The sequence below is a fragment of the Rhinopithecus bieti genome, unplaced genomic scaffold, assembly GCF_001698545.2.
Source record: "Rhinopithecus bieti isolate Rb0 unplaced genomic scaffold, ASM169854v2 scaffold_11919, whole genome shotgun sequence".
Classification (NCBI taxonomy): Eukaryota; Metazoa; Chordata; class Mammalia; order Primates; family Cercopithecidae; genus Rhinopithecus; species Rhinopithecus bieti.
The window spans coordinates 489,594-503,006 of record NW_016807055.1 but is presented as its reverse complement, the minus strand read 5'-3'; the positions used below and the strand labels follow the sequence as shown (position 1 = coordinate 503,006).

Here is a 13,413-nt window from a genome sequence, read left to right as displayed (position 1 = left end):
TGTGCAATATAGGGAAGCCCTGTCTCTACAAAAAATTAGCAAACAAATTAGCTGGGCCTGATGGTGCACACCTATAGTCCCAGCTACTCAGGTGGCTGTGGTGGGAGGAATGCTTGAGTCCTGGAAGTTGAGGTTGCAGTGAGCTGTGATCAAGCTGCTGCTCTCCAGCCTGGCAAACAGAGCAAGACTCTGTCTCTTAAAAAAATAATGATACTGTAATTTTAAAGAAATAAACGTATCTCTGTACAGATTGCTTATTGGTTACAAGGGAGAAACATAGTAATTTTGCAATGGAGAAATTAGATAGCACCTTAACTGGGTGATCAAAATTAACTTCTACAATGGAGAAATTAGACAACACCTTAACTGGGTGATCAAAATTAGCCTCTACAATGGAGAAATTAGACAGCACCTTAACTGGCTGATGAAAAATTAACCTCTACAATGGAGAAATTAGACAGCACCTTAACTGGGTGATCAAAATTAACCATAAGGGGCAGATGGACATCTCATGCCCAGAGATGTGATATCCTGTGAAGGACACAGTTTCACTTATGTAGAATCCACATTGGAGATATGTAACCTGAATCTTATCATAAGGAAACATCTGACAAGCTCCAAAGAAGGAATATTCCTTTTCTTTAAAAATAAAAAAGGAGACTGTATTCTTCAAAAATATGAGAGTCATAAAAGACAAGGAAAGAGCTATGGAAATATCTCTGATCGCAGGAGGCTAAATAGACACAATGACTGAATAACAGACAATAGGCTACATCTTGTGCAGAAGAGAAAAAAATGATAGAAAGATGTTATTGGACCAACTGACAAAACTGAACTCTGAACAGTAGATTAGGTAAATGTATCATAACATTAAGTTTATTGACATTGATAATGTACTGTGATTATGTAAAAGAAGATCCCTATTCTTAAGAAATATGCCCTGAAGTATTTAGGAATGAAGGGCTGCGATGAGTAACTTTCCCTCAAATGGGTCACAAAAAATTGTGTGTGTGAGAGAGAGAAGGGTTTATTAGTTCATAATTCTATGAACTATTTTTATTCTTACATGTTCGTGTGAGTTTGAAACTATTTCCAAATAAAAAGTTAAAAATGGAGCTTACATTCTAATGGGAGGGATAGACAATCTATAGATAAATAGGTAAAATATCCAGTGCATTAGAGAGTGAAAAGTCCTCAGAGAACAGTAATGCAGGGAGGAAGTGTTGGGGTAGGGTTTGCACTTTGAGGTAGGGTGACCCAGGGAGAGCCTGCAGAGGAGAGGACCTGAGTGAGGAACTAGAGGTGAGAGAGGCAGCCATGTGCACACCTAGGGAGGAACATTCCAGGCACAGGGGACTAATACAGAAGGCAGAAGCATGGTGAGCTTGTCGCCAGTGGCTTCCCTAGATCCCTTCCTGTGCATGTGCACACACACCTGGTGTCTCTGTCATCGTTCCCTCGCAGCACTGTCACGATCTGCCAGTATTCTGTTTATTTTGACTGTCACCTCCCTGCAGTCTGAGGACAGCGGCAATGGCTGTGTTCACATTGTTCTCCAGTGCCTGGTTCAGTACCCAGCGTATGGTCAGTGCTCCATATGTATGTGTCAGATGTACAAGGCTTTGGGTGTGACCCTCTTGAGGGGTGGGATCAACAGGTCTGGGACTCACCATCTTCTCAAACAGACCCTTCCTCCTCCACTCCTAGCCATGGTCCAGGACGCTGGGCGAGACCCACTGTCTTGCTGTTTGTAAGGCTGAAGGCCATTTCCCAGGGGGCTACACCCAACAGGTGCTGAGCTGACCGGGCCACCCTCGGATCCAAGACACAGAGTGAAGGAGCCCCTGTCTGGTGCCTGAAGCACATGCCAGAGGACAGGAGCCGACAGGAGCCAGCAGGAGCCTGTTTCAGCCTAGCTGGGGCTTTCATTCTAGAGGCATGAGATCTGCGAGCCCAAGGCTTTGAACTGGGGAGGTTTGGGGTGTTTGCTTGTATTCTCCAAATGGCATTTCTTTCTCTCCCCTAGGTTGCAAACTGGAGTATTAAGAGCCTGGGCCTGACTGTCTACGCCGACTGCCTGGCTGGCACGTACAGTGGGGGCAACAAGCGGAAACTCTCCACAGCCATCGCACTCATTGGCTGCCCGCCCCTGTTGCTGCTGGTAACTGCGGGCTTGGGCCGCCCCAAGGACTTAAACCAAGTGCTGCGTCTCTCGGGTTGGGGAAATAGGTTCTGGATCGACAGATTTAGAAACTGCAGCAATTCGGCTTTAGTCTGGACTGTTTCCTGTGTTGCTCATTTTGAGCACTCAGCCCGGTGTTTGGTTCACACAGTTCTGGAGAAAAACAAGTCATGGCACAGCCTTGACTTGGGACTGTGCACATCCTGCGTTCCCAGGATGTCTCCCGTGGGCCATGGGCTCACAGCCGGGAAGTTTAGCCGGTTCGGTGGTGTGTCGGTGTCTGGTCCCCAAACAGGAGCACTGAGCTGGGTCAAAGGCTCTTGAGCCCAGCCAGGCCTGAGGCCATGCCCACGCAGTCCAAGGATCATGAGGGCACAGGGCACAGGACATAGCAGGAACTAGGAAAGTGACCTGAGTGATCTCCCTGCCACCCGACAAATGTATTTGCAGGATTTTCTTTTTTTGAGGAGAATTCTGTCATTGCCTTAATCCACTTTAATCCCCTCGCGGGCTGAAATGGGCCCAGGGTGGACACTATGCTTCTTTATTCTTTGATGCACCTCCTGCCCTCTGTACCCTACACGAGGGTACCCCTGTCTTGCTCAAGTGAGGGGAGTGACTGTGTGCGCCATCTGTCAGCTCATCCTCCTCAGGGGAGCCAGCCCAGGGGGAAGCAGTAATTGGAAGGGCCAGCTCCCAGCCTGTGCTCCCTAACATTCTCTCCACCCCCCAGGACGAGCCCACCACAGGGATGGACCCCCAGGCACGCCGCATGCTGTGGAATGTCATCATGAGCATCATCAGAGAAGGGAGGGCTGTGGTCCTCACATCCCACAGGCAAGAGATTCCCAGGGCTGGGGAAGGTGGGTGGGAGTCCTCTCCTGCTCACCTCCTCTCTCCTGCCCCACAGCATGGAAGAATGTGAGGCGCTGTGTACCCGGCTGGCCATCATGGTAAAGGGCGCCTTTCGATGTATGGGCACCATTCAGCATCTCAAGTCCAAGTAAGCAGATGGCAGGGCGTGCCCCTTGTTGCCTCTGTGGATCCAACTGGATCCTGTGTTCTCCATTGACACTTGGAAGAGTCCTGCTGCCCCGTCATCCCCTGGGGCAGAGGCAGGTGGTGGCTGGGCCTCATTCTCCAGCAGCAGATGGAGAAGTCCATTATGCTGATAAGAAACTCCTCTATATTGGCCTAATTTCCTGTGGTCGAAGACTCGCCCAAGTCTCTGGATGGGGTGTCTGATCAGGACACATGCAGAGCCTGGCTGGGATGAGGGAGGGCCACTACCACTGCCTCAGTATTCCACCACTTATCCCAACAGATCCAGGACCTGTGGCTTATTTAGTAAGAGTCCACTCCAATGTAGGAATGGTTAGGAGACCAACTGGCTTGAGGACCCATTTTGTTTTGTTTTAGAATATTGTATGCTTTTGAGTTTGAAAAAAGACCATATGTTATACGACAAACCAACAATGCCAGTAATCTTGAGTAGGATTATCCTTACCCTGTACCCACACATTGTAAACTATTGTAGATAATTCCTTATTATTAAGAGTTTGCATGCCAAAGCTAACAGTTTAAGATTATCAGCACATTGCCATGCTCATTCACATTGATAAGCTTTATGATCTAGAAAAGAACAGAGTTACAATTACTCACTTATTTAACAAACACTTATTAAGAGCTCAGAATATAAGTCACTAAGCTGGTTGGTGGAGGAACAGCACATAACCCATCTTATCTATGCTGAGGTGCATAATCCTGATGCACCCACAGGAGGGTGTTGCACAGAAAATGTCATCCTTTCATATGTGTCAGAGCAGATAAATGACTGAGAGAAAGGTCTAATAGATTAGCTGCTTGTGGCAAGTGGACATTTGACCCATGATTTATTGAGCAACTACAGCTTGGACACTGCATAGATATCTATAGAAATAGCAGCATGTCAGGTCACCAGACCTGTGTCAGCAACTTCCTGTGTCCAGCTGCTGGAGAAAGGGAAGTTCTCCTATTCCTTTCCCTCTAACTCCTCAATATCTGCATGATAGAGGAGGTGAGAGAGGAGTGTTGCCTGCGTGGAGGGATGGCGAGTTTTCTGGAGCTGAAAGGTGAACAGCATATTACTGCAGAGGAGAACAGCCCTAGACCATGGAGGGAGCTTTGGAGTCAGTTATGACTGACACAGGATACCAAGGCATAGGGTACTGACACCCACTAGCCGTGCACACACTCTCTGGTGGACCATCCCTCATCCAAGTGAGGGTAACCAGCCATCTTGCTGAGGGAGGAAGAAAGTACCAATGGCCCAGGCCCTAGCAGCTCCATTTGCTTCGGGAAGCTTCCTCAGGGAAGTGCTGCCTTCCCAAGCCTTTGCTCCCACCTGGCCCATCAGCCCTCACCACCACTCAGTATACACTGGTCCATGTGTCTTTATGGGCGGTCTTGGGATCCCCATACTGGGCTAAAACTACCTTTGATGGCTGGGTGCAGTGGCTCACACCTGTAATCCCATCACTTTGGGAAGCTGAGGCCGGCGGATCACTTGAGGTCAGGAGTTCGAGACCAACCTGGCCAACATGCTGAAACCCTGTCTACTAAAAATACGAAAATTAGCTGGGCATGGCAGTGTGCACCTGTAATCCCACCTACTCGAGAAACTGAGGCACAAGAATTGCTTGAACCCAGGAGTTGGAGGTTGCAGTGAATCGAGATCACACCACTGCACTCCAGCCTGGGTGACAGGGCAAGACTCTGTCTCAAAAAATAAAATAGGCTGGGTGCGGTGGCTCATGCCTGTAATCCCAGCACTTTGGGAAGCCAAGGCAGGCGGATCACTTGAGGTCAGGAGTTTAAGACCAGCCTGGACAACATGGTGAAACTCTGTCTCTACTAAAAATACAAAAAAAAAAAGCCGAGTGTCGTGGCGGGCGCCTGTAATCCCAGCTACTCAGGAGGCTGAGGCAGGAGAATCACTTGAACCCAGGAGGCGGAGGTTGCAGTGAGCCAAGATCACGCCGCTGTACTCCAACCTGGGCAACAGTGAGACTCTGTCTCAAATTAATTAATTAATTAATTAATTAAAAAATAAAATAAAACTACCTTTGACTTCAGCAAGTACGATTGTCCCACATTACCATGCAGACATTTGACCTCTAAAAACTGGTATCAAATGATTTCTCCAGGGACTATCATGGTTTTTCTCTCCTAGTTTTCCTATGTACCCAGGTCTATGGTATGGGCCTTTAATCCCCAGTATTTCTTTTTTTGTTGTTCTTGTTTGGGTTTGTTTCTCGTTTTTCAGTTTTTGTTGAGACAGCATCTCACTCTGTCACCCAGGCTGAGCGCAGTGTCATGATCGTGGCTCACTGTAGCCTTGACCTCCTGTGCTCAAGTGATCCTCGTGCCTCAGCCTCCCAAGTAGCTGGGACCACAGGCATGTGCCACCATGCCCTGCTCATTTTTGTAGAGACAGGGTCTTACTTGTTGCCCAGGCTTATCTTACACTCCTGAGCTAAGTGATCCTCCTGCCTCTACCTCCCAAATTGCTGGAATTACAGGTGTGAGCCACCAAGCCGGGCTTAATCCCCAAAATTTCTGATGAGTCTACTCCTTATTTTGGGATTACCTTAGGCCCAACCACTAACAGAGGCCTGTCCTGCACTGTGTGCATCCCCTAGATTTGGAGATGGCTATATCGTCACAATGAAGATCAAATCCCCAAAGGACGACTTGCTTCCTGACCTGAACCCTGTGGAGCAATTCTTCCAGGGGAACTTCCCAGGCAGTGTGCAGAGGGAGAGGCACTATAACATGCTCCAGTTCCAGGTCTCCTCCTCCTCCCTAGCGAGGATCTTCCAGCTCCTCCTCTCCCACAAGGACAGCCTGCTCATCGAGGAGTACTCAGTCACACAGACCACCCTGGACCAGGCAAGTTGGCCCCGGGGCACCAAGAGCTGAGCAAAGACTGGCCCAGAACATCCAATGTGGGTTGGAATTGCCATAAGAGGGAGGCATAATATTCCCGATTTTTAACAAACTCTTGCCCTCTCTTTATTGGGGTAAAAGGTGGTATATCAGAAATTGTTTTCTAACAATATTTTTTAGTCATCAGGAAACTTCATTGATTTTTTTTTTTTTTTTTTTTTTTTTTTTTTTTTTTTTTGCTGGTTTCTGGTGGTGGTTTTTCTTTCAACTCAGCTTTATTGATATGTAATTAACATACGATGGAACACAGGCTCTTGCGAGGCCAAGGCAGGAGGATCACTTGAGCCCAGGAGTTTAAGACAGGCCCATGCAACAAAGTGAGATCTCATCTCTACAAAAAAAATCAGAAAATTAGCCAGGCATGGTGTTGCATGCCTGTGGTCCCAGCAACATGGGAGGTTGAGGCAGAAAGATTGCTGGAGCCCAGGAGGTCAAGGCCGCCATGAACTGTGTTCATACCATTGCACTCTAGTCTGGGTGACAGAGCAAGCTCCTATCTCTAAAAAGCAAAACAAAACAAAAACACCAATTTTAAATGTACAGTTTAGTGAGTTTTGATAAACGTGCATTCCGTGTGTAGTTTTTTAAGATGTAATCACATTTTTTATTGCGGTAAAATATAATAACATAAAATTGACCATGTCAACCATGTTTAAGTGCACAGTGCAGTGGTATTAAGTACATTTACATTGTTGTGCAACAATTACCACCATCCCCGATAGAACTCTTTCATCTTGCTTCAGTGAAAATCTGTGCCCATTAAACACTAACTCACCACTTACTGCCCCCCTCGCCCTTGGCAACTACTGTTCTACTTTCTGTCTCTAAGGCTCTGACTACTATAGATACCTCATATAAGTGGAATCATACAGTGTTTGTCCTTTTGTGTCTGGTTTACTATGTGAGGACTTAGCATAATATCCTCAAGGTTCATCCGTGTTATATCATATGCCAGAATTTCCTTCCTTTTCCAGGCTGAATAATATTCCTTTGTATGTATATGTGCTACATTTTGTTCATCCATCTATTCATTCATTGATGGATATTTGGGTTGTTTCTGGGTTTTGTGTTTTTATATATGTTTGTTTTAAAATAAACATCTTTAAAGAAAGTTAAGTAAAGCAAGGAAAATGGAAACAGGGAAGTCTCCATTTAACCCCTGAGGAGCTGGCTCATCCACACCTTCTCATCAGCATTAAGCAGGGGAAGGCACGAGCAGGAGTCTGGGCCACGTGCACACTCAACGAGGAGCCAAATAGGGATCAATGACTTTTTTTTTTCTTTTTTTAGTTAGAGGATTAGGATGCTGCTAGCTGAGAATCTGCCTTGCCTTGATTACCCCAATGTCTGGTGCCCAAGTCCCTTGAGTCCTCCAGTGGGAACTCCTGTGGCATCACTCGGGAGTCTAGTCTAAGAAGATAGCGCTGACCAGGGCACTGGTGGCCAGGCTTCCGTGGGTGGGCCAGCCTCCCCTGGGAAGGACACAAGCCATACCAGCTGGGCTGTATGTGAATTGTGGAAAATAGAGAGCAAAGTGGGTAGGTGGGTGTAGGGTGCTGTTTTCCTGGAAATATCGACCTAATCTTGCTCTTCTCTTACCTCCAGGTATTTGTAAATTTTGCTAAACAGCAGAATGAAATTCATGACCTCCCTTTGCACCCTCGAGCTGCTGGAGCCAGCCAACAAGCCCAGGTACCCCTGCTGCTTACGCAGTCCACAGCTTGAGGCAGCTCCTCGGCTCAGAGCCCAGCTGGTTCATTGGGCTTGGGTGGCTTCGAGGCCTCAGATATGCCTCCTACAGAGAGTCCCACCCACGCCATGGTCCCTACCAAGTCCCCACCACATCCTCATCACATCCTTGCTAAGTCCCTGCCACTGTCCCCCTGTTCTGTGCTGAAGAACTTTTCATTCAGTAGCTGTAGGGGTTCCTGTTGTAATCAGGAAACCATTTGGATAGTATGGGAGAGCATTTTTGAAAAGAACTTTCCCATGTTTTTGCTTACAGCAGAAAAGCTTGGATTTGGGGAATAAGGAGCAGAGAAGGTAATAGAGAATATTAGAATGTTTTGGCTGCTTGACATCTATGTCTGGACATGTGTTTGAGTTTCAGAGGAAGAGACTTAATTGGCATATCATTTCAGTGGCAGACACATTTGGTTAGATCAAGGAATAGCACCTGTTGTAGGAAGGGGGCTCTTAGTTCTTTACAAAAAATCAAGAAGATGGAGAAAGAAGCAATAGGAGGTATGTCTCCTGGCTTGTGACAACTCTTGGAATAGGTGCTTGCAGGTTCCTGCCCTGATACAGTGCCCATGTAAAGAGCACACCACCCAAGAAGGAGAGAGCTAGAGCAAGTACTAGAGGAGGCACAAGCATCCCAATGCTTTGGCTTAAGCCTGGGACTGTAGAGGGATGAATTAGCCACTCTCTTCTGACTTACCTGGAGAGTAAATCAAATCAAATCAAATCAAGAAGCAAGGATGTGCAAAAGCCTTATTTCCCCATAAAGTTTTATTCTGCCCAGTTTCTTGACTGCAAGAAAACCAAATACAGCTAATTATTGAAACACTGCTGTCCAAAGCAGTGCTTGTGATGAATTTTTTCGCTTCCTCTTGACCAGCAGAGACCTAATGGCTACTTGGCAAAATTGACTTTGTCTTCCCACCCCTTACCTGCCAGAGGGTCCAGAAATGCCTAAGTAAAGGCTCCTTTAGATAGGGAAAGGTTGTTTTTACTGAGATCTTCCAGCCACTGATTCCCATTTATAGATCTGGTGATTGCTGTTGACATCAGTTGAAAATTATTTTTGAAAACCACTTGCAGTCATGAATCCTTTTTATAACTCTGTAATTCAGAATATATAATTGGGTAGCAAAATTGCTTCCCAGAATTACCCAGTGGTCTCCCCACCCCTTCCTGCATGTTCCGTCTTAAAGGACTAATCCCACATCACCTGTGGGCCAGGCAGAACATCAGGGGTGTTGATGATCTATGATCTACAACAGTTAATTCCAAACTTTTACCCCTTATTGGGTGAGATCATTTTTCTATTGTGTTTTTTACATTTTTGTTCACAAAGATTAGAAAACCTGCAACACACTTATTGGCATATTTTTATGATAATTTTCATCCAAAACCTAATTCTGACTTTACAACATACTATCTTTACAAAGGTTTGCGAAAATTCTTTCATATAGCATTGTATATGTCTGTCATGAAATAAATAGTAATTACATTATTGTTTACATTATACCACCTCAAAATAATTTCCTTTAAAGTACCCTTCAAACAAGAAAAAGGTAATTTCTCTCAAGAAGTTCTAGAGAGAATTTACAACTTGTTCCTAAGCAAATGCAAGAACTTCAGGAAGTTCATCCGGCTGTTGGCTTGACAACTCCAAATTGTGAGCCAGGACCACACGGATATTTATCTAGAAATCAGCATATTAGATTATCAAGAACACTTTTACTCTACAAAGGACTCCATCTTGGAAAACATGTTTTGGGATAAGGTCTTATGCAATCTTACACTCTGTTGTTAAAACTGGTGAGGGTCAAGATTTTAATAAATTAAGTAGGTGACAGATGATCGGACAACTTAGAAACATCCTAAATAGGTTAATAATTGTGTGACCATAGCATATGCATTCCCAAATTAGGAACAACTCAGATCAATTTCTAATTCTTATTCTTACACTGTTCCAGTTCCCCCGTATAATTGGTATCTTTCTATTAGTTTCAGAAGTTTCTGAAGTACCCTCAGCCTTGATGGGGATCCTCGCACCACCTCAAATCCTGTTCTCAGCCCTAAGTACTGTATTAGTCATCCTCTTAAGGGGATATGTGATTTTAAATCAGATAACGGGATAAACCACATTTCGTCTAGACTGGTCAGGCCTTTGTCCAATCCCCTCCTCACCCACACTACCCCAACCCCACAGCGGGCATTGGTTCAGGAATTCAACCCACACTGTGTAGCTGGAGACAGTGTGTCTCCAGTTAAAAAGGTCACCTTGGTGTCCACTTCTCAAGGAACATGGACACCTTTGTTAATCAAAGCGCAAGCTTTGATCTGGAGCCTAATATCCTGCACTCCAGCTCTCATCTCTCCCCTCCCCCAGTCACATTTTCATGCTTCCCAGAGCCACCCCTACAGGAAGTGTTCAAGGGAATTCTGTACCTCAGGGCTGACCTAAATCAAGATTTCTTGGCTTTTAAGATAATGGTAACTTTCTTAAGCTAAAAAAAGCCCCCAAAGACCCCATAAGAGCCCTTGGAAACAGCACCATGGATGTAGCTTCCCTCTAGGATGTAAGCATGTATGCACACATCTCATATGTGTGAGTCTTTGTAACAAATGCCTGGATCTTAGAACCAGGGTGACCTGATTCATAGATTTCATAGAGAAGGAGAGAAAGATGGCCCATAACCCAGGTGATCTGACGGAATCACAGTGCCCTCAGCTGAGTGCCCTTCAGAGACTGATTGACAACTGTTTAGTTTTGAAATCTAAAAGTAGTCACACCATCTCAGAAAACCAAGATGACGCGAGTCCATGTGATCTCATTCCACAGGACTGATCTTTCACACCGCTCGTTCCTGCAGCCAGAGGTGAACTCTGGGCAGCTGGAGGCACAGGAGCCTGTGCCCATAGGGTCATTCAAATGGACTGGCCGCATAAATGACCCCACTGCAGCAGAAAACAAACACACGAGGAGTGTGCAGCGAATTCAGAAAGTGGCTCTTTCAGAAGGAAACCGAAACTGACTTGCTCACCCGGAACACTTGATGGTGAAACCAAACAAATACAAAATCCTTCTTCTCCAGACCACAGAGTTAGAAACCCCGCGCCATCCCACTAGCAGCTTTGGCCTTCATACTGCTCTCATTTCAAGCAGATCTGCTTTTCTCTGTGTTTGTCTGTGTGTCTGCGTGTGTGATTTTCATGGAAAAATAAAATGCAAATGCAGTCATCACAAACTGTCCTAATCCACAGTCTCCCTGGTGTACACCACCCAGTATAGTTTTAGACATTCTTTAGGTGGGTGCATAGCTCTTTGTCAGTCCCATGCACTTCTGTGAGTGTTACTGGCAAGATTCTGCAACACTAGGTTAGAAGTGAATGGACTAGTCTTAATGTTCCATGTCAAGTCTTTGTAAAGTTTGAAGAAAACACCCAACTAGTAATGCCTATAAACGTTATCCATTGTCAGCTGGGTATTACCGACTTTAAGTTTCATGTCTGTTTGCCCAACTTATTTGAGTGTTTACCTCACAGGTGTAATCAGAACAGCAGACAAAGAGGCATGGACAGGCGAGAGTTGGTCCTTGGTTGGACCTGAGATCTGACAGGACTTTGTAACCATTTGAAGATGTCAGGACCTCATTCACATGCTGCTGTGCCATTTCCGCATTGCTACCATGTGCATCTTCTGCAGTGGTGTTAGAAGGGAATGAAGGCCAGGCGTGATGGCTCACACCTGTAATCCCAGCACACTGGGAGGCTGAGGCGGGCAGATCATGAGGTCAGAAGATCGAGACCATCCTGACTAACACAGTGAGACCCCATGTCTACTAAAAATACAAAAAATTAGCCGAGCATGGTGACACATGCCTGTAGTCCCAGCTACTCAGGAGGCTGAGGCAGGAGAATCGCTTGAACCAGGAGGCGGAGGTTGCAGTGAGCTGAGATGGTGCCACTGCACTCTAGCCTGGGCGACAGAGCCAGACTCCATCTGGAAAAAGACAAAAGAAAGGAATGAGTATGGACATCTAGTTCACATAAATGCTCACCAAGATTCAGAAAATAATCATTTTGAACCAAACGTTTCCAAAGTCTTGTGGATGAGGAGAACAAGTGGGTTTCCTTGCCAGGGCAGTCTCCCTCCATGACCTAGAGATGGGCTTCTTCGTAAATATGCTTTCATTATATTGAAGATAGACTCCAGAGTCGGGGTGAGGGAAGAGGGAAAGGGGAGAGATGCTGCGGCCCAGGAACTGTGGCTGAGAAGAGGATGAGGAAGAAAGTGAGCACAAGGTGCTAAAATTTTTGTTTCAGCAAGAAGGGTCCTGTGCTCATTTAAAGGCAGACAGAGGGCAAGGGCTACACAACTTTAAGTCCTGCACACCTCCTGACTTGCCACTTTGCACCTACTAGATGCTAGGCAAGTAACTGCCCATAGAGACTATACAACTACTTTGGTAGCCCCACAGCTTCATCTGGTTTTGACTTTTTCCTTTAACTTACCAATGACCAAAACTGCAAGACCATTTTAGCTAGGGCTAGGATAGAGGTTGGGAAAGCCCAGCACACTGCTTGCATCACACTGCCGCACCCTGGCTGGTCTCAGAATTTAAATTAGCAACTACAATATCACAGGAAAGAAGACTACACTCTTTGGGGCTGCTTAGGAAAAGAGAAGAAAAAAAAAAAAGACTATGTAGAGTAGGGGAGGTGGTTTAGCAGCCATTCTGTTTGGCTGTGAGAGTTTCAGAAAGGCATCATGAACTGAATAGAGTTGGATGCAGGTAAAATCTGCACAACCCCTTAAGGAAAAAAATCTCAGTTTACCTTTTGTCTTCACTACACCTGAGGTCTGTGTCTTTTCATCCTGTTTTTTCCAGCTCCTGGCACACAGAATATGTTCAACTAATACCCACCAAACCGAAAACCTAGCAAACTATGAAAACCCAGCAAGAAAAATAGACAGAAAATAAGTGGGTCCAAGAAAATGATACCTCCAAAAAGCAGCAAAGGGCAAGTGGAGCAGGAGGATGCCGTGCTTTAAAAATACCCACAGGCTGGACACAGTGGCTCATGTCTAATCCTAGCACTTTGGGAAGCTGAGGCAGGCGAACTGCCTGAGCTCTGGAGTTTGAGACCAGCTAGTCAACATGGTGAAAACCCATCTCTACTAAAATACAAAAAAAAAAAAAAAAAAATTAACCAGGTGTCGTGGTGGGTGCCTGTAATCCCAGCTACTCAGGAGACTGAAGCAGGAAAATTGCTTGAACCCGGGAGGCAGAGGTTGTAGTGAGCTGAGATCGTGCCACTGCACTCCAGCCTGGCAACAGAGCGAGATTCCGTTCAGAAAACAACAACAACAACAACAACAAAAAACAGCCACAAAGCAAAGAAGAGGCAGCAAAGCCACAGCTTGCTTGGGTTTGAAGAGGGTTAAAGCTGGAAGCTTGGCCCAGATCTCCTGAGAATGTGTGACTCTACTGAAAGATGCCCCAGTCTGT

General features: G+C 45.8%; 1 protein-coding gene across 2 annotated transcripts in view; it reads left to right on the top strand.

The window, feature by feature from the left end:
* ABCA4 (ATP binding cassette subfamily A member 4) overlaps window positions 1–11,150 on the top strand; it is a 136,722-nt gene extending 125,572 nt beyond the window's left edge. Inside the window, exons 45-50 of one of the 2 annotated variants that reach the window (XM_017879783.1) lie at window positions 2,027–2,161; window positions 2,916–3,019; window positions 3,093–3,185; window positions 5,863–6,112; window positions 7,775–7,861; window positions 10,743–11,150. In XM_017879783.1, the coding sequence (XP_017735272.1) occupies window positions 2,027–2,161; window positions 2,916–3,019; window positions 3,093–3,185; window positions 5,863–6,112; window positions 7,775–7,861; window positions 10,743–10,748 (675 nt within the window). In that variant the 3' untranslated portion in view covers window positions 10,749–11,150. The other variant, XM_017879782.1, reaches the window with a different exon arrangement.
* The last annotated feature ends 2,263 nt before the right edge of the window (window positions 11,151–13,413 follow it).